This window comes from Heterocephalus glaber, unplaced genomic scaffold (assembly GCF_053883595.1).
Source record: "Heterocephalus glaber isolate CG9 unplaced genomic scaffold, H.glaber_assembly_v1.0 deba00001550, whole genome shotgun sequence".
NCBI classification, from domain to species: domain Eukaryota; kingdom Metazoa; phylum Chordata; class Mammalia; order Rodentia; family Bathyergidae; genus Heterocephalus; species Heterocephalus glaber.
This window is the reverse complement of record NW_028258343.1, coordinates 17,137,796-17,165,084: the sequence shown is the minus strand read 5'-3', so window position 1 is coordinate 17,165,084 and position 27,289 is coordinate 17,137,796. Positions and strand designations below refer to the sequence as shown.

General features: G+C 36.3%; 1 protein-coding gene across 1 annotated transcript; it reads right to left on the bottom strand.

The window, feature by feature from the left end:
* Positions 1 to 10,007: 10,007 nt before the first annotated feature.
* LOC101699437 (protein LEG1 homolog) lies at positions 10,008 to 17,525 on the bottom strand. The gene is made up of 5 exons (XM_087190143.1): positions 17,431 to 17,525; positions 13,170 to 13,256; positions 12,074 to 12,258; positions 10,867 to 10,967; positions 10,008 to 10,327 (listed from the first exon to the last, which is right to left on the bottom strand). The coding sequence occupies exons 1-5, from the start codon at positions 17,507 to 17,509 to the stop codon at positions 10,177 to 10,179; spliced, it is 603 nt and encodes a 200-aa protein (XP_087046269.1). The 5' UTR covers positions 17,510 to 17,525; the 3' UTR covers positions 10,008 to 10,176.
* Between the last annotated feature and the right edge of the window lie 9,764 nt (positions 17,526 to 27,289).

Genomic DNA, 27,289 nt, shown 5'->3' with positions numbered 1-27,289 from the left:
AATCACCTACTGACTTTCATATTTACAAAATAGGAAGTTAGAATGTGTTTATAACATCTGGTTCTCAATAAAGCCGTGCAGGGGTGGGGGCCCCTGGATTCTGTGCTTCTCCTACCAGAGGCTCAATTCGCACCCAGCATCCCCAAGTCCTGTGGGGGCAGCATGAACTGGGGCTGAGGAAGCGTCCTTGCCAAAAGTGAGAACAGGTATATTTCTCACTTCAGTTCTCAGCCTTTTAAAAGAGAAGTTCCCTCCTTTCTTTTCTCTAGTTCCTTTCATTTGCTAGAAAGCTCATGATGGTAAAGCTGCAAGTGGAAAAACCGTAGGTCCCTGAATTTCACCGAGGAAAGCCTCCTCTTGATCAGGGAACAAATGAAAATCATCAGCTGAGCCCCCAACAGAATCCTGTCGAGTCATGTGACTACGATGTGAAGGTTTGTGTATTAAACAGCAAGCACTGACCCAGGTAATGCACATCATTTTTGCACTTAATATATAATGTATTCGTTTTCATTTTAACTCGTTTTTGAGTTACAATTTGGGGAACAGAAGTTAAACACGTATATACATATTTTTCCTCTCAATAGAGTAATAATTAATAATATCTACAGAATTGAATGATATAATTTTCAATTTTACTATTATATACTTTCTTCCATGTTTCTACTAATAGCAAGTCTGTGATTTGAAATTTGGGGGGGGGAAATATACCTCTACCATGATCAGAATTTTGGGGGGATCAGATATTCTTTCTTTATAGCTGTAACAAGTCAAACTAGATGGTGAAGGTTCAGGTAACAGAATTCATTTTGTATTTCTGTAAGTTACATCAGGGCAATTGTCATGGCTGTGTTTATTATGTTTTCATTTTAAAATAGTAGACAGAGTATATTAAAATCAAACAAAATAAAACAGCCAACAAAGAAAACAAGATTCTTATTTTCTTCTTGCCAAAAAAAGCAATGATCCTGATCTGCTCTCATGGGCAAGGTTTCTGTAGGAGAAGGTATGCCGAGCTAGGGCAGCTGTTAGAAAGTGCCCACTGATGCCTGTCAGCTCTCAGGATTATTGTGAAAACTTTGAAACCAAACCTTCCATTTCCTTCTTTTAACAGTTGGCCATAATGATTCACAATTATGATTTAATGCTGTTTTTCCTTGAAATGAATGCACCATATAGAAATCATAAAATACAAAGCTGCCATCTCTCTTACCTGTGTACTTATGCACTTTGTGGATGAAATTTAGAAGAAGCAGGACTAAGTTCTGAAAGCCAGTAAGGTCCTTGATGAAGGGACTTTTATCCCTGCCAACCGGAATCCGTGACAGCAATCCCTGATGGAATTCATACATTCTCACCAAAGTTGTAGGAAAGCGTAGTGGAGCTAAATAATCCACAAATAAAACCCAGTTTCTTTGAAAATCTGCTTCCGATTTAGAATAGTATTTTGACCTAATAGATAAGAGGAGAAAAAGGTGTGCATTTGAAATTAGTCCACTCAGAATTTTCTAAAAACTAATTTTTAAAAACTGAAGGTCTTATCCAAAGCTGTTATTTTCTAAAATTTTCTAAAAACTGATTTTTAAAAAGTGCCCATCAATTGGAAACTGGATAAAGAAAATGTGGGTTTTTTAAATAAAATGGAGTACTACTCAGCCATAAAGAATGACAAGCTAGAGACATTTATAGCTAAATGGATGCATATTGAGGCCATACTCTTAATGAAATAAATAGGACACACATGTAAATACCAAATAGTTTCTCTGGTGTGAGAAACTGAAAATGTAAATAAGGATTAAAATGATTAAAACAAATAATTGGTAATTTGAAATAGGAAGAAAAGGTCCAAAGGGGTAGGGGAAGTGGGAGGGGAAGGAGAAAGGAAAGAAGGGAAAGGAAAAATTATAAGAAAAGGAAAAAAGGGAAACAAAGTCTTTGTAAATAGGGAAGGGTGGAACGGGTAAAGGGAGGACAGAGAATAGGGAAAAAAAAGATCCAAGATGCATCATGTACAGGTACAAGCACCCAATGATAAATGTAAATGTATTGTACACCTAAAATGTACCAATAAAAGAATTTAAGGGAAAAAAACCTGATGGTCTTATCCAAAGCTGTTATTCTACGATTGAGAATATAGATTGTATTAAGTTGTTAATTTGAACATGAGAAAAGCTTAACATGGAAATCACCATTTCAAATAGTAAATATTTCTTAGTTAAAGGTTTTGTCCTTTTTTTGTATATCCTTTTATTGGTACATTTTAGGTGTACAATATGATGACATTCATCATTGGAGATATGCACCTTTACATACTCTCTTAGTTCTTATGTTTTTCCCCCTTCCCCTACCCTCCCTTCAACCCCTCCATCCCTCCCTATGTTTTGTCCTTTTTCGACCATGTTGTACTTGCATAGTGCTGAAATGTGGCCAAGTGTTGTTATTTTAAAATATAAAAAAGTCAAAGAAAATGAGGCAAAATGCCTGGTGGAATCAGGCATTTCTTGAAGAACATACGATTTTTAGAACAACTGGCACCTGCAAAATAAATAAATTGGAGAGGTTTTTTTGTTTTGTAGGAAATATGGTGTTTTTCCTTGGCTAAGTATGCTAGAAAGCCAATTTTTTTTAGAAAGAAATTTTAAATTTGTATGAATTGTTTTCCATGTGAGTTAGCTTTCTGTCACTGTGATAAGATACCTGAGGTGAGCAATTTAAAGGAGCATTTTTTCCCCTCATGGTTTGAGAAATTTCATTCAGTCCATGGTTGCCTGGCTCCTTTGCTTTCAGGCCCGTGGGCAGGTAAAATTGTCACGGGAGAAGGGGGTGGCAGAGGATTCGCTTACTTCATGGTGGCCAGGAAGCATAGAGAGAGAGAAAGGGTCAGGCAGGATGTGGGCAGGGACACTAGCCCTTCAGAGCCATACCCCCATTGACCAACTGCTTCCCATCATAATAAGCCCGTTCAGAGAATGAACTCATGCGAGGATGAATCCACCTGATGAAGTCAGAGCCCTTGGATCCAGTCACTTCCCAAAGCCCATCTAGGAAGATACCTGGAAGAGGAATACCTGGGTCAAATGATTTTTTTTTCTTTTTATTTTACTGGTACATTTCAGATATATGTAATGATAACATCCATCATAGGAATTTTTTTCCATGATATATCTTGGTTCTTTTTTTTTTTCCCATTCCACCCCCTTCCTCAAAAAACTAGGACTAGAGGTTCCATTTGACCCTGCTATTCCCCTTTTTGACGTCTTCCTGGAAGAATTAAAAGCATTATACCATAGCGATATATGCATACCTATGTTTGTAGCAGTGCAGTTTGTAATAGCTAAATCTTGGAAACAGCCCAAGTGCCTATCAAGTGATGAATAGATAAAGATTTTTTTTTTTATACAATGGAGTACTACTCAGCCATAAAGGTTATACTTCAGACATTTCCAGGTAAATGTGGATGCACTTTGAGACCATCCTCTTCAGTGAAATAAATTGGACACACATGTTTAAATATCACATTGTTTCTCTGGTGTGAGAAACCGAAAGTGTGAATAAGGAGCAAAATTCTGTATGATCTTTTCAATGATTTGCTTGCATTCTGTCTATGAATATCTCATTGAGGATTTTTGCATCTATCTTCATTAATGTAGTTCTCTTTTTGGTTAGGTCCTTTTCTGGTTTTGGAATCAGAGTAATGCTTGCCTCCAGGAATGACCCTGGGAGTACTGCTTCCCTTTCAATTTTGTTAAAGGTTTTGAGGAGTATTGGCATTAGATCTTCTCTAAAGTTCTTGTACAACTTAGCAGTGACTCTGTCAGGACGTGTGTTTTTCTTGGTTGGTAGTTTTTAAAAAATTACTTCTTCAGAGCCGGGGATGTAGCTCAGTGGTTCCGTCGCCTGCTTCACAAGTACAAGGACCTGAGTTCGATCCCCGGTACCAAAAAAAAAAAAATTACTTCTTCAATTGCATTGACTGATATTGGATTACCCAGAATTTTTTATATCTTCTTGCTTCAGCATTGGTAGTTCATATGCATCGTTGAATCTATTTATTTTGAATTTTCCACTTGATTAGAGTACGGCTTCTAAAAGTAGTTACCAATGATTTCTGGATTTTTATAGAATCTGTTATGATTTCATCTTTTTTATTGCTAATTGCATGGATTTGGGTCTTTTCTTATTTTGATAAGATTGGCTAAGGGTTTGTCCATTTTGTTTATTCTTGCAAAGAAGAAACTTTTCAGTTCATTTTTTTTTTTAGTCTCATTTCCATTAATTTCTGCTCTGATCTTTATTATTTTCTTCCTCATACTTGCTTTGGATTTGAATTCTTCTTGTTTTTCTAGGACTGTGAGGTGCATCCTTAGGCTATTTATTTGAGCTTACTTTGTTTTTCTGATGTGGATATTTACTGCGGTAAACTTACCTCTTAGTACTGCTTTCATAGTGTCTGATAGGTTCTGGTATATTCTACTGGCATTATTGTTTAATTGTAGGAACTGTCTAATTTCTTCCCTAAATTCTTCAGGATGCATTGATTAGTCAGGAGGATATTGTTTAATTTCCAAGTGTTGGCATAGTTTCTGTGGTTTCTTTTGCCATTGATTTCTAGTTTAATTGCACTATGATTTGATAATATGCACAAGTTAATTTCAATTGTTTTGCATTTATTTAAGCATTCTTTATGGGCTGGTATGTGGTCTATTTTGGAGAAAGTCCTGTGTGGTACTGAGAAGAATGTGTATTCTATTGTTGTTGGATAGAACACTCCATAGACATCTATTAGGTCTATTTGTTCAAAAGTTTGATTCATCTTTGTTGATTTTTCTCTAGTTGTTCAGTCTATTTGTGACAGTGAGGAATTGAAGTCCCCCACTGCAATGCCACTGGTGTTTTCTGACTTTTCATGTCCACTTAGTGTTTATTTTATGAAGTTGGGTGTGCTGGTGTTTGGTGTGAATATATTTATGATTGTTATTTCTTCTTATTTAATTGTTCCCTTTAACATCTTTGTGGCTTTCTTTGTGTCTTCTGATCAGTTTTGTCTTGAAATCCAGTTTCTCTGAAATTAGGATTGCTACTTCCACTTTTTTCTGGTTTCTTGTTGCCTGGAATATTATTTTCCATGCTTTGATGTTTAACCCATGCATTTCTTTTTTAATTAAGTGTGTTTCTTGTATACTGCTTATCACTGAGTTTTGTTTCTAGATCCATTGTACCAATCTATTTCTTTTGACTGGGGAACTGAGACCATTCACATGGACAGTTATTACAACAGCATTTTTATTTATTCCTGTGAGTGCATTGTTTTCTTGTTTCTGATTTTTTGTTTTTATTTTTGCTTTTGTTTTGGCTCATACTTGCTATGTCGTTCATGTTGGCCTTGGACTCACTATGGAGCCCAGGCTTGCCTCAAATTTGAAACAATCCCCTTGCTTCAGCCGATAGGCATGCACTATCACACCAGGCTTGATTTTCTTACTTGTTTTTCCTTTGCTTAGCTGCTCATCCTGCTAGGTGTATTCATTCTTTTTGACTTATTGGCATTGTTAGCTTCATTGTCTCTTTCCAGGATATTCTTGAGAATATATTTCATAGTCATGCATTTCTTGAGATTCTCCTTGTCATGGAAATACCTTCTTTATCAACTTTGAAGGAAAACTTTGCAGCATATATAAGCTGGCACTGGAAGTTATCTTTTAGGGCTTGAAACACTTCACTCCAAGCCCTTCTGGCCTTCAAAGTTTTTATTAAGAAATCTGCTATAATTCTAATGGGTTTAGTTTATATGTGATTTGTTACTTTTCTCTATCAGTTTTAGATTTTCTCCCTGTGATGAACTTATAATTTGAGTACAATGTGGCATGGAGGGGTTCTCTTTTGTTCATGGCTATTTGGGCTTTTATATGCTTCACTTTTTGTATGTTTATTTTTTCCCTATCTTGGGGAAGTTTTCTTCCATTATTTCTGTGAACGTTTTTCTTTTCTTAAATTCTTTTTTGGGTACATTTTAGATATAAGATAAGTTTACATTTATGATTGGGTACCTATACCTGTACATGATGTATCTTGGTTCTTATTTTTTCCCCATTCCCTGTGTGCCCTTCACCCCCTCCACCCTTCCCTATTTACACAGACATCATTTCCATTTTTTTCTTTTCTCATAGTTTTTCCTTTCCCTTCTTTCATTTCCCCTTCCCCTCCCTTCACTCCTTCGTCTTTGGACCTTTCTTCCTATTTCAAATTATCAATTATTCATTTTAATCATTTTAACCCTTGTTTACACTATCAGTTTCTCACACTAGCGAAACTATTCGGTATTTACACATGTGTGTCCTATTTATTTCACTTAAGAGTATGGCCTCTATATGCATCCATTTAGCTATAAATGACTCTAGTTTCTCGTTCTTTATGGCTGAGTAGTACTCCATTTTATAAAAAAAAAAACCACATCTTCTTTATCCAGTTTCCAATTGATAGGCACTTGGGCTGCTTCCAGCTTTAGCTATTACAAATTGTGCCACTATGAACATTGGGTGCACATATATCTCTGTGGTATGATTCTTTTAATTCTTTGGGGAAGATACCCAGCAGGGGAATAGCTGGATCAAATGGGACCTCTAGTCCTAGTTCCTTTTTTTTAGTCCTAGTCCTTTGAGGTATCTCCATACTGATTTCCACAGTGGTTGCACCAGTCTACACTCCCACCAGCAATGGAGAGGGGTTCCTTTCTCCCCACACCGCCGCCAGCATTTGTTATTGGTTGATTTCTTGATAGCAGCTATTCTTTCTGGGGTTAGGTGGAATCTCAGCGTTGTTTTCATCTGTATCTCTCAAATGACCAGCGATGTTGAACATTTTTACATATATTTGTTTGCTGCTTTTATTTCTTTGTCTGAGAAATGTCTGTTCATTTCAGATGCCCTCAGACAAAGGATTACTATCTAGAATATATAAAGAATTGAAAAACATCAGACCCCCCAAATTCTGTGAACTTTTTAAAATGCCATTTGTGTTGTTTTCTGGATTTTCACTTTTTCTAAGTACTCTTAGATTAGTATCTTTGCATCTTCTTTCTGCTATTGAATCCATTTTTTCATGTTCTCCTTTTGCTTTTAAAGTATGAAGCCTTGCAGGTGTTCTGAGCTCAATCAGCCCTTCCCCAGAATGATGTCCAACCAAGCACTCTCTTCAGGAGATATTGCGGGCACCTGAACTGGAGCTCTTGCTTGTGGAAGAATTCCCGTGGGAGCAGTGTCTTGTACCTGCACTCACAGCGACTGTCTGTGTTCCACTGCCGCATTTCTCCTTGAGGCTTCCCGGAGCTCCCAGCTTCCCCTTTCCATTGTAGCTTTGGCTTCCCTTTCCCATGAGTCACAAGCTGGGAACCAGGAAGCAAGTGCAGATGCAGATGCCTCTTTCCTTCTCCACATTGTGTTCTGTCTCTTCAATTTCTCTGTAGCTTTTAGTTTTCCTGTCAGATCACTCCCGACCTCCTAGGATCTACTTCTCTTTTTTTTCTTCCCCAAGTTGTTATTTTCCCATGTCTGGATCCCAAATCTTGGAGAGTTGCTTTTACTCACCATTTCACTATTTTCTCTCTCCTCAAGAATTTCATTTGTGAAAAGTTGGATTATTTATGTTATTATAAGTAAGACTTTAAAACATTTTGGATACATGTATCCTATTGTATGTATGATTTGCTAATATTTTCTTTCATTCTCTTGTCTTTTACTTTCTCAATGGTGTCATTTACAGCATCAAAGCTTTTCACGTTACAGATTTTATAATTGTTATCAATTTTTCTTTACTCCTTTGTTCTTTTAGGCTAAAAATATAAAAAATGCCCAAGCAAAAACAAACAAACAAACAAAAAAAAGACCAAAAAAATGTTTTAGTCTAAGAATTTTAAAGTCTTAGATTTTATGTTAAGGTCTATGATGTATTTTAAGTTAATTTTGCTGTTGTAGGAGACAAACAGTTCAGTTGAATGTGACTTTCCAGTTTTCCCAGAAGCATTTGTTGAAAAAAAAAAACAAAAATCCCTCTTCTTTACTAGTTGAATTCTCTTCCATCTTTGTTGAAAATCAAGAGACCATCAATTTAAGAATTTATTTCTAGACTCTTATAATTCTATTAATCCTACTCTCTCTCTCTGTTACTTTGCCAGTACCACACCTACTGTTATTGTAGTGTTTGTTTACCTGTAAATGCCTTGCTTATTCCTTCACTTTTAGTGTAGAATTTTGCTGGACATATAATTCTCGGTTGACTTTTTTTTTTCTTTCAGCATTTTGAATATGTCTCCTGTTCTTCATGGTTTCCAATGAGAAATCAACTATTAACCTTATGCAGCAGCCCTTATATAGGAAGAACCATTTCCTTCTTGTTGTTTTTTAGATTCTCTCTTTGTCTTTGGATAGTTTGACTATAATTTGTTTCAATGTCATTCTTGAGTTCATCTTAGAGTTCACTGAACTTCTTGCATGTATATTTCTAAATAAAATTTGGGGAATTCTTTGGCTATTTTTTTTCATTAAATATTCTTTCTGCTTTTTTTTCTCTGCCCCTCCTGGAAATTTCATTATGTACTTGTTGTGTGTAGCATCGTATTCTACAAGTCTGTGACGGTATGTTCATTTTGTTTTTCTTTCTGTTTCTCTTATGGAATAACTCAACTTACCTATATTTTAAGTTTATGAATTCTTTTTCCTGCCTGTTGAATCTGCTTCTGAATCTGAGCACTGAATTTATTTTGAGAACTGTATTTTTCAACTCCAGAATCTCTAGTTTTCTTTTGCTATAAATTTTACTTACTAATATTCTCTACTGAGAAAAATGTCAGTTGTCATACTTGCATTAAATTCTTTACACATAATTTGCTTGAATGTGTTTATAATAGCTAATTAAAAATTTTGGGCTAATATATCCATTGTCTGGACCTACTTAGGAATAATTTCAATGGCATGTGTGTGTGTGTGTGTGTGTGTGTGTGTTTATGTGTGTATGTATGTATATGTGTGTGTAGTATTTTCTTATTTTAAAAAATACTTCTTACTTTTTGTTCTGAAAATTGGAAACTTCGGAATGTATGAGGTAGCAACTGTGAAAAGCAGGTACTCGAGTGTTCTGGAGTAACTCAGTACATTCAGTTTGCCTTCTCTGCTGAATTATCTGTAGTGAGCCATTATTGAAGACCCCTGCTCAGTAACCATAGCGGTCAGCTAATGAGTGGTTAAAATTTCCTCAACTTCTTTGAATCAATGTCTTCTACCCTTTGCCAAGGGTGTGTGTGTGTGTGTGTGTGTGTGTGTGTGTGTGTGTCTGTGCGCGCATCTTGGGGCACAGCTTCCATGCCAAGGGTTTTACAACTCTGCCTTAGCCCTTACTTCTTGTTGAAAGGCTCTGCCCAGCCAGATATTGGAGTTTAGAGTTCCCCCACTTTCTGTCTGAGAAGTATGTCCAGAACTGTTCATGTTTGTAGCTCCTTAGAGCCCCAAGAGTATTTCAGAACTTTCTAAAATTTCTGAAGACATTGTCCTCCAGATGGTCTCTTTGAGTTTTGGGCCTATTTATTTGTCCCAGGTTATATAGCAGGCAGCTGGTGTGCTAAGCAATTGATACTAATTTTTTTAAATGCCCTGGCGATAAAGCTTTCCCCACAAAATGAGTAGTTTAAAGAACAGCAACAGTCTGAGAAGCAACTTTCCAGGGAGATGTAAGACAGGTCAAATAGTAACAGAGCTTTAGGAAAAAGGGCTTTTTGATGAGCTACGAACTCAGCGGACCCTTTTGTAACTGCATAGCTGCTACTTTTTGTAGCCATAGAAGTTGCTAGATTGTTAGCCTTTAAGGCTACTGCAGAATTGGAGGAAATGGGATGTCAGGTTAAAATATCCTATGTTCTTCACTTTTAAAACATATGTTTTCCAGAGTATTGAAGGTCATTGATTAATTTTGATAATTTTGAAAATGTTGATTTGAGCCATTTGTATCTGTGGTTTTACTTCCTTTATGAGAGTGAATTTAATGAGATCATCAACTGCTCTTCTGAAAGTAAGACATAAATTAATTCTTTTTAATAGCTGAAGAAATGAAGTTATCTAAAGAAGATAAAGTGACCTACTGCAAGGAAGAATATTGAGGTCGACAACCTTTTCTCTGCCTCCAATAACCTCATTTCTCTTTGGCAGTCGTTGGAATTAGGTCGAGTGGTTGAGTCAACACAGGGAGCTGTTTTGCTGGCTGCAGTTCTGACTCACTTGGCAGACTTGGCAAGGGGTAAACTCTTCTCTTGTGCAGTATAAACATCAGTCTTGGAGCAAGACTAAGAAGAAGAAAATGCAAAATACTATGAATCTCCTGACTCTGATTTGTTTACCCAAATTGGACAAAGGGTCGGTGGGAATCAAAATAATATAGAGATCTTATAGTTACTTGTTTGTTATTACATCCTCTTTAGATACCACTTGGTGTTAAGAACAGCCTTTACAAAAAGATTTACCTTGTATTTAGGGTTATATTCTATTTATTTATTTATATTTATTTTGGTACCAGGGGTCCAACTCCAACCTTGTGCTTGTGAGGCAGGCGGTGGAACCACTGAGCTAAACCTCTGACTCCTATATTTTATTTTATTGCTTTACTTTGTTGTATTTGTAGTAAGTCCACTTTTCTTTAAATTTTTATTTTCTTATTGTAAAATACTTTTTGAACTTTATCCACATAAAAATATTTTCTTGTGAGTTTTCTTTTTATCATTTACTCCATTCTGGTAAACAATAATTTGAAAAAGACTTCAATAAAAATGTAGCATTAGATGGAAAAGTTGTTATATTATAATAAAATAATGGGGTTCATTCTTACCTACTTTGAAAACTTTTACCAGCAACTTTCAGGGATGAGAAGTGGGCATCCCATACATACTTCAGCAGGTCATCAAAGCTACTAGCAGGTGACTTTACATGCTGTCCAAGAAGAAAAACATTTTTAATATTTAAGCAATTATGAAAGTCTTTCTTCCTGAAAAATAACTATTTAGAAACATAATTTTTCAACACACTAAGTTGAAGGAAAACACTGTTTCTAAGTAAACTAAGTTATCAAAGGTTTAGTACTTAATTCTTTCTCAAGAGCTTAATATTATTAATTAATTAATGGTAATACTGATTTAATTTGAAAGGAATAAACCAAGAATATTTGTTTTATTTTTGAATTTTCAAAATCTTTTAGAACCAGACCTTTCACACTTGGTATATATATATATATTTTTTTTTTTTCTTCTGTCATACAATGAACTTGCTGTAAATTCCTCAGTCTGAAATGAAGGGAGAGGTAGGAAAGTAGGAGCTCTTGATATAATCATGCGCAACACAACAGGCAAGTTTTCTAAAGGCAAACTGCTTTTGTTTGCTTTGTTTTGTTTTTCTTGTTCTTTTTGTTTGTTTAATATTTTGGAGAAAGGTCTTGCTAGGTTGCCCCAGCTGGTTTAAACTCTGTCCTCCCAGCTGAGCCTCCCGAGCAGCTGGGGTTATGGGCGTGTACCATCACGCCCAGTTTCTAAAGGGAAACTTGGTGTTTGGCCATGTATTCTTTCACCCACGACACATAACTTCAGACAACAATATTTGATTTTGATTATTAGATGATTATTTTAGTCAACTTGTGATTGGTTGTCAAAAGAGTTGAAATGCAATGATCAAATTTACCAAAACCTATCCCATAATCATCCCATAATCACAGATCTATATAGGTTACTATTCAGTTGATCTGAAATTATGATGAACCAGGGCACTTTATGTATCATTAAGCCATAATTTCTCTGTGCTCATTTTTGTGTGTAATTTATTTTGTACGAGAAGAGTCCTCAGTGCTACCGCAAAAGTAATGTATTGGCATGATGTCATGCCGCAATTTATGTATATTAATATTGTTAGCATCATAATAAACATTTATATTGGGGGTTATTCCTTAGGAGCACGTGTATCTTTCAGTGTATAAAAATACCACAAGAAACATCAAAAAGTTATCTGGTTATTTTCTAAGATTATTAATTATAAAGTTAAAAACAAACCTGGTAAAATTCATTCCACTTTTTCATTGCTTCTGGAAAGGATGCATGACAGCTGGAGACATCAGAACAAAATTTGTTCTGATCCTTCGGTGGTGGCAGAAAGATGATGTCGTCTGGTGATATGCCGAAGATCCCTGCCTCAGCCGCAGCAAGGAAGGGTATCATGGACAGAAAGTAATTTACGTCTGCATAAGCAGAAAGTTATTGTAGTATTGCTAGTAGATAAAAGTAGCAGTTCTTAAGTAAAAAAATAAAAAAATTATAATAAAAACAAATCCCCTAGGTTAGAAACAGGTTGTAAAACTCGAGTAGTAATTCGGAACACTTTGGAAATTTTATCAAAATTTCATTAAGGACCCTATGCAACTCCAGTGTGCTGCTTAAAAACTCTACTCTCATAAAACAAAATAGACCTATGTTGTCAATACACTATTTAAAATTATAAATAATAATAATTACTAGCCTCTAAATACTAACTTCATTCCAAAGCAGACAAAATAATTTAGTAACCTTACAGAATGTTACACTCTCCTTTATCCAGATGTTTATTCTAAATGTGAAAGTCTCATATTTCTTTAAAATACAGGACTGTATAGGCGCTTTATTAAAAAGTTTTGTTTTACAACATAACATAAATTTCTCCTGCTGTCGTTTGTTTTTAGAGCAACTTTTTAAGCCCATGTTTGCAGTACATAACGATGGTATTCACCGTGGGGAGTTGGTACGTGCACATAACACATTTTAATTCTTTGTACTTCCCTTTCCCCTCTCCACTCCCTCCATCGCTTGCTCCCTATCCGATTTGTGAAAGATCTTTTCCCTTATTTCCTAGCATACATCCTTCATTTAGAGCATCTCTTCCGGTTCCTAGTTTCCATCAGTTGATATTTCCATAATTGGACACAATGAGTAGTAAATGCTGAAAACATCTAAAAACTCGTTTCAGAACTTTCAGATTTAAGCCCAACAGAGTTGTTTTGGAAAAACAGTAAGTCTGGTTTTGGTTTTGGCATCTGTAACGGGGATTTCAGAGTGCACTGCTCCTTGGTGGGGCGGCTCTCCATGCAAGGTCCGAGGTCCGAGACAGGGAACCCACCTGCCCACCAGCTGTCCACAGACAGGCACAGGTGCTCCGCCGACTGGTAGCCACAGCCCGTCCTGTGGGTAGGGTCAGCTAACAGGCCTGGGGAGACAGGAGGCAGAGTTGGATTTATTAGCCCCGTTTCTGCATATACAAAAAACAACCAGATCCAGTTATATTTGGGGGAGAATGTCCCAAATATTTATTTTGGTACTGTATTACAAGAAGATGCACATGCAAAGTGTCCTCGGCAGTGAACTCGTCCCTGCTTCTTAAATATTAGTCCTTATTCTATTTCATCTCCCTTTCTTTTCAAAACCTTCCCTGGCCTCTTCCTCACAAAGCTTCCCTTTCTGGCTCTTTTTCCATCTGATGTTATCTGTTGTATCTTCTGAACATACTCCCTGCGTATTTCTTCAGCTATCTTTTGAATCAATGCCCACTTCTTGTCCAGTTTGAGCCATTCTCACAGGTGGCTCATTCTCTCCAGCATCGCCCACCTTCTCTTTCTCGAGATTCCCCCGAACAGTGTTTTGAACCTGTTTTTATTCCTCCAGGCTTTCTCTTACCCACTCATCTTTTGGATATATCCCCTTACTTTCTCGAAATAACTCTGTAGCTTCAGTATTCGGGTCTTCTTCTTTCCCATTTTTCCACCCACCTTGTCATCATGCTTCCCACCATTTTACCTGTCTGCTTCTCAGGAACTTATTTTGGTTCCTCTCCACTTTCTCATCCTAGGTTCTCTTTTGGCCCTTCTGGACCTACTTTATTCTCAAGTAATTCAGAGAACGATTTTGATAGTTATGCTGATAATTCTCAAAATCATCATTCTTTCTTTAAAATATTATTCAATGATGTGAAACATGCCTTTCTTAGTTCTTTGTTCTAGGTTTGGTCTTGTGTTGCAAGGTTATTTTTGTTGCGTTTTGATGGAACTTGCTTATTCTGTATCAACTCCCAGGAATTTCTTTCCAGTTCCAAGATTTTTCCAACTAAAATTTATGCTGAACAATAGCACTGAAATACTGACATATGATTCAGGATGGACTCATGTCAACATATACAAGACAACTGAAATAAACCAGATAAAAACAATGCATGGCTTTTTATGTGAAAATTACAGTGTTATGGCTTATATCTAGATGTCCCCCTAATGCCTCATGTGCTCATAGATGGGGCTTTTGGGAGGTGCCTGGATCATGGATCACTGGTGTGTGATACTGGACATAGGTGTGTGAGACTGGGTTAGTCCACTGATGGGTTCAGAGCTAGATGTGATGTTGGAAGGTGAAGCCAGGTGGGTCACTGTGGATGTGACTTGGAATGTTATATATCCCTCCTTCTGCCTTGGTCTTTGCCCTGCTCTCTGTCTGCCATGCCATGGACTGTTTCTCCTCTGTGATGTCCCTCTGCCAGGCCTCTCTGCCTTGGAACCAGCTGACTATGGACTGAAACCTCTACAAACTGAGCCAAAATAGACTTTTCCTCCTTTAACTTGTTAGTGTTGGATATTTTGTCTCAGCAAAGAGAAAGTAACTAAGACATCTAGATAATGGAATTTTGACTCCCTCTCTCTTTTTTTTTTTCTAGTACTGGGGGTTTAACCCAGAGCCTTCACAGTGATCTACATCCTTAGTCCGCCTCTTCCTACCCTTTCTCTTTTTTCTTCTGAGACAGTGTCCTAAATTGCTAAGTTGTCACCTGTCAGATTGGGTGACCTGTCAGACTGGGCTCAAATTTGTGATCCACCTGGCTCAGCCTCACAGAGTGCTGGGATTACAGCTATGAGCTGTCACACCAGGATTTGAATCTGCTTTTAGATTCTATCCTTTTGAGCCTATTCACTTTCTGAGAATGTTTGCCTATTGTGACAATTTAAGGACTCCCTTCTGTTGCTGTTTTCATATTCTGTGCCCTAAATCCTTACTGCTCCCACTTCCACATCTTTCCAGTGCCCTCGAAGTCCTGCACTGGTAATTCCGAGTCACCTCCAGCTGAGCCTTCCTGAAACTGAGCTCCTGAGCTTGAGAGCCAAGCAAGAATGTTTTGTAAACTGTTTTTTGCTCTTTTCTATTTGTTTTTCTCTTCAAGGTTTGCTTCTTGACATCTTAAGCAATTTTCCCTTCTTTATAATCAACAACTGACCATTTTATAGCCACTATCTGACCATTTAGTATTGTTGCACTCTTGGAAAATTTTTTTCTTGCCTTCTCATGGAAAGAAATACATTGTTCTCAATGAACTTGACCAAAAATTGCTTTTTTTCCCTTATCAGTTTTCAAGAACAAAGTTAATGCAATCTTTACTGTAAGTCAAACCAAAATTCCTGCCCTGAATTTATTCTGTTACCACCTATAGTATATCTCTAGCTTAAGTTTTGCAGCTTTCTTACAATATTTTCTTCATTCTCCCTTTTTGTTTCTGACTTGTACGACCCATTCCAAATTCTTTCCCTTAGCTCATTCCGTCTTTATGTGTTACTTTAATTTCAACCCATCAAAATTTCTAAGGTTTTAAAAGATATACTTCCAATCTATTCTATTCCAAGATTTTTCTAACTCACAGTATTTTCACATTGATCCAGAATCTTAAGGTTCAGAGATTTTATCGTCCTCTCCTTATTGTAGTTGCTTTCTTTTTTTTCTAACTTTCCTTCTTAAATATCTAAGCCTTTTGAGGGAGGACATGAACTTTACCTCAATTAACCCTTTTTCTCTTTGTCTCAGATTTCCAATATTTTCATCCTAGTTAGAACATTTTTCCAATTAAAATTTCTGCTGAACAAAAAAGTTGAATGAACTATTAACATATGAAAATAAAAATTAACAAAATACTAACCTATGACTTATACACACTCCTGTAATTATATGGGTACTTATAATAATGTTAAAATTAAGATGGATGAACTAAAAATGTTCATGACAATTGAAATAAATCAGTCAAAGAGAGTACATAGCCATTCCCATGAAAATTCTGCATAATGCAGACTAATGTGCAGTGAGAGGGAATGGATTTGTGGCTCCCTGTGAAAGTGGGAAGTACGGTAATGTGGAGGGCAGCAGTAGAAGGAGTACAGTGAGGGAAGCAGACATGGGTGATAGGAAAATTCCCGAAGACAGTGATACAAGAGGGGATTTTTAAAAAATCATCATGTAGTCTAGTCATTGTCTGTGGTGACAGATTCAGTGCTATATACATATATCAAAACTTATTGAGTAGTAAGTTTAAAATGTATAGTTTATTATATATTATACCTCTAGAAAGGGAGAAAACGCAACTAAGCAAGCACAAAGCAACCATGCAAAGTCCTTAAGTACTGTGCAAGTGTGAAGCCCTTATTGCTGAAGGGCCCAATCCAAACCACCCGGGCTCACTTTGAAGATACCTCTCAAATTGGCCCTAATTGATTTTCTCTATCACCACCCAGCAGTCTCACACATTCCTAACCTGCCAATGGTGTGGTCTTGTTCCCAATCCAGCCAATCACCTTTACTGTTTTTGTAATATGCAACACATCAGTGAATGTCGTCAACATTAGCTATTTGTGATTACTTAAATTTAAATGAATTGAAATGAAATAAAATTAATAATTCAATTCTGCACAAGTATTAACCATCTCAGGTGCTCGAGAGCCCATATATGAATGTGTGCGCATAGTATTGCTCCTGTTCTACAATGAAAATACAGAAAATTTCATTATACATAATTCTACTTCACAGTGCTTGTGGAAAATCAGTGTATGCAGGAGATTCCATCGATGCTTGATAAGGGAAATCTAGTTAAGAATAAGATGAAAATAAAAGAGAAAGCCGGATAAATATGCAGAAAGGAAACAGGAAGTAGAAAGAAGAGAAAAGTAATCAATTTTCAAAAAGGTGGTGTATGCTCAAGGTACTACTTCCTAAAAATTTATGGTTATATCAAAATGTCATTGTAAGGCCGAGGATTTAGCTCAGTGGTTTGGCCACCTGCCTCACAAATGCAAGGTCCTGAGTTCGATCCCCAGTACAAAAAAAAAAAGTCATTGCAATGAAAAAAAAGTGGTCCTTACCTGTATGATATTGCTATCCATGGTGTACAGGCAACCCCCACAGAAGATTTTGTTCATTATCTGGAGCAAACTTTTCAAAATATTTGGCTGTCTGGTTCAATACTATTTTATACATTCCCAATCTCTGAGAATAATTCCAGATGTTAATGATGTACTTTTCATTCTCTACTTCATAGTCACTGAACTGACCAGGGCTCTCCTCCCACAGCGGGGGATACTTACCAGAAATTTTGGAAGATGCTGCTAAAGATGCAGAAATACAGCCAAGCAGTAGACAAGCATGTGAAGAACTGAAGGCCATGGTGCATGAGATAGACTGTGATCACAAGGAGATTTTCTTAGGAACCAATGAAGTAATGCATGTTATTCATGTTACTCAATACACGAATTCTCTTACTCACCAATGATGAGTGGGTATAAGAATGCCACACCAAAGATGACAGAGTATGTACATCCTTTGCTGATTGTTTCCCTCATAAATAATGCAGTCAGACTGGCTTTCTTTCAGATTTATTTGTCTGTCTTCTGTTAGTCTGTCTCTTATATTAACTTTAACAAATTGCATTTCTTTTTGCTATGCTACTTTTATTTTAAAGGGAAATGATTGTTGATCTGAATTAATGTTTGATTGGTGGGATTTTAAAAACAAAATGATAACGGAAGAAATTCTAAATAGAATTTGGAAGACATTTGGGGGTTCAGATCTCTTCTAAATTTCAGTTCACATGCGAGCTTAGATCTGTATGTGAGACTTGTTTACCCAAATTCCACATTAGCAGAGTTTGAGCTGAAGACTTTTGTATTTCTATTCGGCTATTTGGGGTTAGAAAATAAAAGAAAAGGAAAGATAAAGGAAAGGAGAAAAAAGTAATCCAAGAAGAGATAAAGGTATAGTTGCTTAATGTTACGTAGGACTAATGAGGAACATAGTGAGAGGCGCCTCAGAACCACCAGACTCAAGGAGTGGAAGAAAGCAGAATCTACCTATGTCCTTCCACTGGTCAAAGATGGCCCAACAGGTAGACATTTCTTTTGCTAATCTGATTACCCAAGCCTGTGTGTTAAGTGGATACTTGCAGGTGCCTGAGGAAGCAACAGGGTTAAAATCACAGTAGTAGATGAGATGATACAGAAAGACAAAGTCAGGCTGTCATGTCCTACCAATAAGAAGTAGGTCAAAGTCTGGGTGGAACTGGGCAAGGTGGCAGTGGCCACGGTCAGAAGAGGAGGTGAATTCAAGACTGATGCACAGGAAACAGTGGATTCCAAGTCCCCACACCGTGAATTGTGAGCTCATTAGGACCTGGCTGGCCATGAGCTCCCACAAACCCAATACTGTTCTTCCCTGTAGGAATGTGCTGCTTATTTATTCTCATCACAGTGAGTTGCCCACAGCTGCTTTCTTGCAAAAATACAGATATTTACTGAGAAGTACTTCATTTCCGGAGCTATATCAGCCCTAGCTTTCAGTGGCAAACAAGATAAAAAGAGTCTTTGAAATGTTGCACCAAGTATTATTTAGGAAAGTAAATACTGATGAAAGAAAGTAATCTCATGTGTGAGAGATGAACTTTACCTTTAATTTGATTTCTTAAATTAACATTTTATTATTATACAAGAGAACTAATAAATAAGGAATGTTAGGAAGCTGCAGACAAAGACTACCTCAGTGTGAGGAACCCTGGCAGTGGGGAAAGGTTTATACTTAATCCATTTGGTGAGGAAATGTTTATAATCTCAATATTTTATTGATATTATTTTATTCTTTTAGAAAATATTGACATTACTGGTCATCAGAGCTCAGGTTGTCTTTTAAACAATTTCTCGCCTATTTCATCTAATACAATAAAAGGTATAATTATTCATTACTTTGGAAAGAAAATCATTCCTTCCTGCTTTCCTTAACTCTCCATTTAGTGAGCACCAACTAAGTGCAGTATGCTGCAGGAATTGAAAATGAAAAATAAGGTTTACTTAAAAGAATCAAACAATATGCTTGGGAAAAATTTTAAAGAAAATTACAAATACTTATAGAAGAACAAAGTGATATCAGCACATTTCAGATAGCAGAGAAGGGGGCATTGCACAAAGGAAAGACACAAGGTGGAATTCCTTACTTACTGTGCACACAAGTGTCTTATCTTGTCAGGCAGCTCACATAGCCCTGGAGCCAGGTATCAGGCTGCAGATGGAAATAGGTATGTGGGAGTTGATGGAGGAGTATGGATAGAGTAAGGGAGTTCTTTCTGTGCACGCAGGTGAGCAGGAGGGCCAAGCTGTAGCTTAGTCAGACAATGTTTCCAATTTCTCTTCTTCCACAGTCTTCCATGACCCAGGATCTTAGCATATTGCCTTGCATACTGCAGACCTGCATTGGAGGTACTTGGTTGCATTTGTCCTTAGCAAGTATGTTAACTTTCTCTCAGTGTAAAGAATAACTGAGAACAAAAACTTAAAGGGTGAAAGGTTTATTTTGGTTCAAAATTTCAAAGGTTTCAGGTCATGGTCAGCTGGATCTATTGCTGGAAAGGTAGAATTATCATGATAGAAGGGCAGGGAGAAAGAGAGAGAGGGGGAGAGAGAGAGAGAGAGAGAGAGGAGCTCAGGATAAGGTACAGTCCCTAAGAGCATACCCTTGTGATCCACTCTCTTCATTAGGCCCCACCTTTCAAGTTTCCATCAAAACACATATCTACCAATGGATTAATCCATGGATGAGGTGATGAGGTTAGAGGTGATCCATCACCTTTCAAGAGTCCATGGCTCCGACAGGTGAGTCTTGGAAGATGCATCGCATCCAACTCATAATAGGAAATTAAAAGGTGGTATCAGTAAAATGAAGTTAAAACCAACCTAGTACCTCTTAATTTTCAGATCTGAGTTAAATGCTCTGTGCATAATGGTTACATTCAAATTTCTAAAAATTTATCTTTATATTTATTAGTTTTCCTTACTGCATATTAATTTGATAATTCATAAAATAACATTTATTTTCTTTGTATCAAGTAAAAATATAGGTCCCAGAAGATTTCTTGCCAATTATTAATGAGTTCTAATTTATTCAGAATTTTAATATCACTTAACATTTAATCAGTTGAACACTTACATGATTGACAATACTTTTTCTTAGTTAACTACCAGTAAGTGTCTAACAGTATTTTTTCAGGCACAATTTTATTGGTCAAATTTAATGTGTCTTCTTGTTATTCAAATTATCTCAATAGCTTCAAAATTACCTCAGAAAACAGACTTGGCACACTGTAGAAAAGGATAAAATACTGACATCAGAGAACTGTATGGACATTAAAACAGAAATATTTATTTGAAAACAATGTTGTAAAATTCCAGGACACAAATTGATTTAGTACCTAAAAGATTTCAGGCACAAAACTTATTTCACTTTGTTTATAGTCTCAACTGTAAAATTGAGCAAAGGAAATATAAACACCATGATAAACCTCTTGGTTCCATTAAGGGCAAGCTTTGTGTGTTTATCTGTTTGTTGAGATATATTGTTATGTTTAATTGTTTATATTAAGACTCAGTTGTAACTTTTAAACCTATCTTTATTTAATTTTATTTTTAAATTTAAAATATTAGTGTTTCAAAAGCAAAACTACATGTAAAGAAACACTCAATGTTTCCTTCTTTTCACAATCCATTCCCAATCCATTTCACTCATGCCTAATGGTGACTCCATTAATTTCTGGTTTATTTATCTTATAAAAATATGTGTTTCTCTATCTACATCTAATTTGTCAGTCTATCTTTATATTTCTATATCTTCTTGTCTTTTTCCTTTTTTGATTGTAAAAGGCACTGTATGTTCTTTGGTGTCTTGATGTCTTCAGTAATTTTTTTCTGGAAAATGCTTATGTCTCTCCTCAGAGAGATTGTCATCATTTTAACTTTATTATTATTTGCTAACATCTCTGCATGGGTATTCAGTACTTAACTCATCTAATATTCTATGCATGGACAACAAAATTTCCACTACATTTATGATACAAGTAATATCATCATAAATAAAACATATTCCCCTACCCTCTTTCACAGCAGGTTTATTTTAAAGGTAAATTCCCAAAAGAGAACTCAAAAAGTAAGTGTATAGGGACTTGCAGTTCTGAATAAAATTACACAGACTTACATTTCTCTGCTTCTCTCCTCTAAACACAAGTAAATACCACAGGAATTAAGATACAAGGCCTCTGAGAAAGAAGACAGAACACGAAGAGGTTAGTGGCTTCGGGACTTTAGGAAGAACATCAGGATGAATGGTTCATCTATCTAGATGGTTCTCCTCTATTTCCATCTGACCCGAGGCTGGACACACCGAAGTCTGCAACCTGGAACTGCCAACAGGGATACACAAGAACAGGAAACCACCCTTTCCAACCAAATTCCAGGAAAGGATAAGCCCAGCAGCGGCTGTAGGGAAACCACAGGTAGCCTACTGGGGTGTCTGCACCTGCAGCACAAGGAGGAGAGGAGTGAATAGGAGGAAGAGGAGGGAAGCTTAGGCCCTTGCTGCCCCTTCTCCATACAGAATAGCCAGAGAGCTGTCGTGCGTGCCTAGTGCGTGTCTCTTCCGCTTGTCCCTCTACAACTTTTGTTCCTACCCGGAACTTTGCGCAATGATGGGAGGTGGCTGGGGAAGGGACTTCAGCATTGTCAGAGGCCCAGCAGAATGACTGGTAGCCCAGCAGCACCAGAAGAACCAAGCAGACCAGAACTCATTGTAAGGGATTAGGAAAGATAGTTGCCCTTAGCACTGAAGCCCACAGAAATAAACTGCAACCATATGCTAAGCGCTTTAGCAGGGCTACTGCCTGCCAAAAAATGAAAGATTTATATAAGACCAAGAGTTTACTGGAGTAATAGTCAAAATTTTCAGGATAGAATAAAAATCATCAGACATACTAAGAACTAGAAAAAGCCCACAATTTTCATGAAAAATGATAGCCAAGATACAGACGAAACAGATATTGGAATGTCTCCCTAGGAGTTTAACACAGCCATGATAAAATGCTTCAAGAACTAATAGACTCTCACAAAGTGCTCTACCCAACAAGAGGATATGAGTCTTGTCCAGTTCTGGTGGGGCATTCAGAGAAATGGACTATCCTATGGATAATAAGCCAGCTTATAAACTTAGTGGAATTAAAGCCATAAAGAGTGTGTTCTCTGACTGCAGTGAAATCGAGCCAGCAATCGAGGCTAAAACACCAGGAATAGAATATTCCCCAGAACACAAGGTGAACAAGCAGCTATTGGTTGCATTCCTGTATGCTGACAAATGGAAACTGAATTTGATAAAATATTGCTTAGTTACTGTAGAGAAATGAGACTCTTAGATTTAAATCTAAGAAAATATGTAAGGGATCTGTAGGATCAAAATTATAAAATAGTGGTAACAGAATTCAAAAAGAAGTTCATTTAGACACTCTATACTCATGGTTTAGAAAACTCTAAAGATGGCAATTTCTAAAAACTTACCTATAAGTTTAACACAATTTCTATTGACCTCTCAGCAAGTTTTATTCTAGATATAAACAATGTTACCATAAAATTCATATGAAAAGGGAAAGATTGTATAATAACTAAAACTATTTTAAAACTGTTGCCTGTGGCCTACACAGTAATATTTTAATGTCTCCCTTTTAAGTTTAGCTGTTTCTCCGTGATGTTTGATACTCCTTTCTAAATTTTCCCTTTTTTGTTCTTGCAGTTAGTGACTCAGGTTGATATCTTCCCATGCTTTTATACCAACTTCTGAATCATTTAGTTCTATCATTCAAGGAATAGGTAATCCATAGGATTCATTTTCAATTGAGCCTTTACATCTGTATTAGTTTAAATTTTCTGAGAAATAATTTATAGGATGGATGGCTAAATAGTATATACATGATATTTATTATATATAACATTTATTTATATTTGGATCAAATTAGGAAATAATTAAAGGTCTCTGATCCTCTTTTGAATGATTTGGAGTAGATTTTTTTTTTACTTGATTTAAAATTGTTCTGATTCTATCAACCAAGTAAGCATTCAGTGAGCTTCTTATCATCCAGACTTATCACTATCAACTAAGAAATGCTACAGGGCATGGGAATCAAACGCATTGATGACAACTTCCACTCTGCTTCCCATGATGCAACTGTACTCATCTTGTCTTCAATGTCTGACTGGCTCTACTTGGCCTGAATTTGTTTATTTTTGTGTTTTTTTCCCCAGTGACTTTGAAATTTTACCCATAAAACTATGCCCAAGGCAATGTCATGAATGATTTGCTATTTTCTTCATAGTTTTTGGTCCTCCATTTAAATCTAAAAAATCATAAGTTTATTTTATCTCTTATGAGATATAAGGCTCTAATTTCATGTTCCTGTGTGTCACCATGCAGATGGCCCAAAACCATTTATCAAAGGGACAGTCCTTGCCCCCATATGCATTCTTGGCACTATTGCTAAAATCAATGTTCTGTAAATGTGTACATTTATTTTTACACTCTCTATTCTTTTCAACTGCTCTGTTTTTATGCCAATATCGTGCTGCTTCAGTTATGGTTGCTTTGTAGGTTTTGTTTTGCTTCTTTAACAAAATCACACTTCGTGATGGTTTGTTGGTTTTGAGATGGGGTCTTGCTATGCAATCCACAATGGCTCAGACTTACCCTGTGGTCCAGGACGGCCTCAGATTGTGATAACCCAGGCCATAATATGTATTTGAGGTTGGTAGTGTAATACCGCTTACTGAGATATTTCTGTTCAAGATTTTATCTATGTTTGTGAATACTACAACTAGCAGTTTGGTAGCGAGCAAATTGAATCTGTAGACTGCTTTGAGTAGTTGTGGGCATTTTAATAACATCAGTTCTTCCAGTCCATGAACATGGGTGCCCTTTCCATCTTATTCTTTCTTCTTCAATTTCTTTCATCAATGTTTATATTTTTCACTGTGGAAATTTTCCCCTTGCTTGTTAAAATTGCTACTGTTTTTTTTTAGCTATTAGAAACTACATTGTTCCTTGACTTTTTTCCAGATAGTTTACTAGTAGAATCATACTTATTTTTTATATATTAATGTTGTATCTTGAAATCCCAAATTAGCAGACACAGAACACCTATATTGATGAAAAAGTGTTGTTGTACAAAATTTCTTTGAGGCAAATTTTTTACAGTCCCTGACAGATTATTCTGCATAACAAAACATTAGTAAGAACCTCACTTCTTTGAAATCAAGATGAAAATCATCAGATCTTTCCTACTATGACTTTCCCATCTTTGATGTAAAAATAAATTCGGATAAAATGTACATATTGAAAACATGACTCACTATATTTTTAGTGTGTGTGTATTGTGTGAGATGAATTTATTCAAGGTTTGGACAGACAAAAAATGAAAACATACTACACAAAATTATATAAAATAATGTTGTTTTTTTTTTTGTAGTGCTGTACTGGGGATCAAAGCTAGAACTGGCCTTGGCACTGAGCTGTGTCTTCAGCTCTTTTAAAAAATTTTATTTCTACAGGTTGCCTAGACATGCCTTGAAGTTGTAACCCTCTTCCCTCAGCCTTCTGACCCTCAGCCCTTCTTTTAAAAATTTATTGAGACAGGGTCTTCCTAAATTTCCCAGGCTGATCTCAAACTTGGAATTCTCCTGCCTCAGCCTCTTGAGTAGCTGCAATTACAAGTATGCACCAACGCATAGTGTGGAAGTTTTTCAAATTTAAATTTAATATATCAGTAGATAATAGCTTTTCCATTCTTTTCCACAGATAGGATAAAATTACTTAATCTATAATGATACGCATTTTAATAACACTGATAGAGTTTATTTTTCTATGTTGCAATAATGTGAATGATAATATAAAATGTTAGTGATAAAGTATTCAAGTAAAATTTAAAATTTTTGAAAAGCCTTTGCAATATGATTTTTTCAATAGTAACTGGAAGTGGATATATTCACACAAACTTCTCATTACTTTCATATCAAATATTTTAGTCAACCTTTTTTAAACATAAAAATTCACGTGCATTTTTCTGTGTACTGATTTTTCATATTTTAACACAATATTCTATGTGAATGTTGATATTTTCTTTATTCATTCATAATATTTTTTTCATATAAAACAGAAGTTCTTTTTGTTTTCTTTTCTTTTTGGTACGAGGGATCAAACTCAGGACCTTGAGCTTGCAAGGCAGGCGCAGTGCTGCTGAGCTAAATCCCCCTGCCCTAGAAGTTCTTTTTGACATGTATCTCTTATACTTTTGCGTTTAAAAAGTTAACTTCAGTTATGAGTTTCATTTACTCATAAGTGAAGGTAAAAATCATTGACCAAGCTGTCACCTGCCTTTTGAGCATCGCGTCTTGCTGACTAAGGCCTTCTGGTAAGAAACTCTGATCATACTTAAACAGAGCATTTCACAAGGGCCTGTTTTGCTTAGAGCTCACTGAAGAATACTCGGATCTGGGATCAAGTAGAACCAGGGCTCAGCGAGAAAAAGAACTGCTGCTACCTGGAGCCTTCAGAAGATATTTTTCCTGAAACACTTGTCTTGATTCATACCATGAGCAAACATTTGCAGCTGGTAAATCTTACATCTTTTAAGGAATCTTAACACATGCTCTTTTCCCTGTGAGTGTTTCAGTAGGCAACGAAGACAAGAAGACAAAGAAGAGGAAGGAGAAGTAGGGGAATGAGGAGAAGAAAAATGAGGAGGAGATGGTGGGAGAGGAGGAAGGAGATGAGGGAAGGAGTGGGAGCAAAGAAAGAAGGGAGAGAGGAAGGGAGAAAAAACCAGGCAGTTGTGGATGTGACTTCCTTGTGCTGGAGCGACCCGGAAGTTCCTGCTGACTGCTTCCAAGGGCGATCCCTCTGCCTGAGCCGCTTTCTGTGTAGGGCCTGACAGTGGCGCCTGTCCTAGGAGGTGCTCTGAGGTCAGTCCTAGAATACAACCTCTTGACAACAGCTCCTGCGGGATCCAAAGCCGTACCTCGAGAGAAGCATCTATCACAGATCACCGTGTCTTGTTTACCAGGCAGTCTATGAATGAACCTTAGGAAAATACACTGAAACCGGAAGTGCTATAACCTGTGTGAAGCACAGATGTTTGCATATTTATATGTAACTCACGCATCTCTAGGATTAATCAGGTTTCTACCCACTTTGTGGTTAAAAGAGGGTAGGGAGATTTTGGCTTATAAATTTTGAAATTCAAAGACATATATGACTTGGAAAATTTTTTAAAACTTTCATAAAATAGTAATTATGATATTTAATTTCTTTTATTGTGGAATTAAATTGAGCAACATATAATGACATAAACGTGGGATACTAAAAAATCGGAATTAAGAGCAGCCTTTTGATAAGGGATCATGCTTGACCCCAAAGTAATTTGCAAGCATTCGGGGCCTTCTTCCAAATTGTTAAAAAGCAACCTCCTGTAAAGATAGAAACATTTATGTTTTCAGTTAGAAAACAAATAAGGATACAACTTAAAAATCTAAAAATACAAATTAAAACTTCTAGTTACGGAATTTGCAATAGTTTAGTAGGTCTAGTTGGTGAAGTATGCAAGAAAATGCAGTATGGTGGTTGGTATGACATTATAAATGAAGAATGATTTCCCTTAAGAGAATTATGCCTATTTCTTTTATCAAACAGTGCTTCTCCCATAATATCGTATGGCATCTGGCAACTAAGTGCTCCTGGGCTTTAGAGTCCATCATGAAAAGGACTGAAACTAAGGCATCTAGAGTTCTAATTCTAGAATGTTAAAATTTAAATGTATGGTATATCTTACATCATTGATAAGTTAATATTTTAAAGAAAAGTAATACTACATAGTCAAAGCCACAGAGATTAAAGTTAGACAAGTCTTAATTTAAATCTGTAGCAGAATTAATATGCAGTGTATGATATTGGGTAGTTCTTTAATTTCAATGAATATTTTTACTCAAAAACAAGGATAACATCATCTGTTTCACACACTTTTTATTAATGGTAAGTGAAAATGATGTGCGGAAACATGTCATATCCATTATATAATTATTGCTCTAAATGTTATATAAC

Bases quoted from the DNA above. Each gene is read 5' to 3' on its own strand.
- LOC101699437 (XM_087190143.1), bottom strand. From the start codon at position 17,509: ATGGCCTTCAGTTCTTCACATGCTTGTCTACTGCTTGGCTGTATTTCT. The intron at 12,259-13,169 runs GTGGGTTCCCTG...CTGCTTATGCAG, and splicing joins TGTGGACAGCTGGTGGGCAG to ACGTAAATTACTTTCTGTCC. The intron at 10,968-12,073 runs GTTTGTTTTTAA...CTTCTTGGACAG, and splicing joins AGTGGAATGAATTTTACCAG to CATGTAAAGTCACCTGCTAG.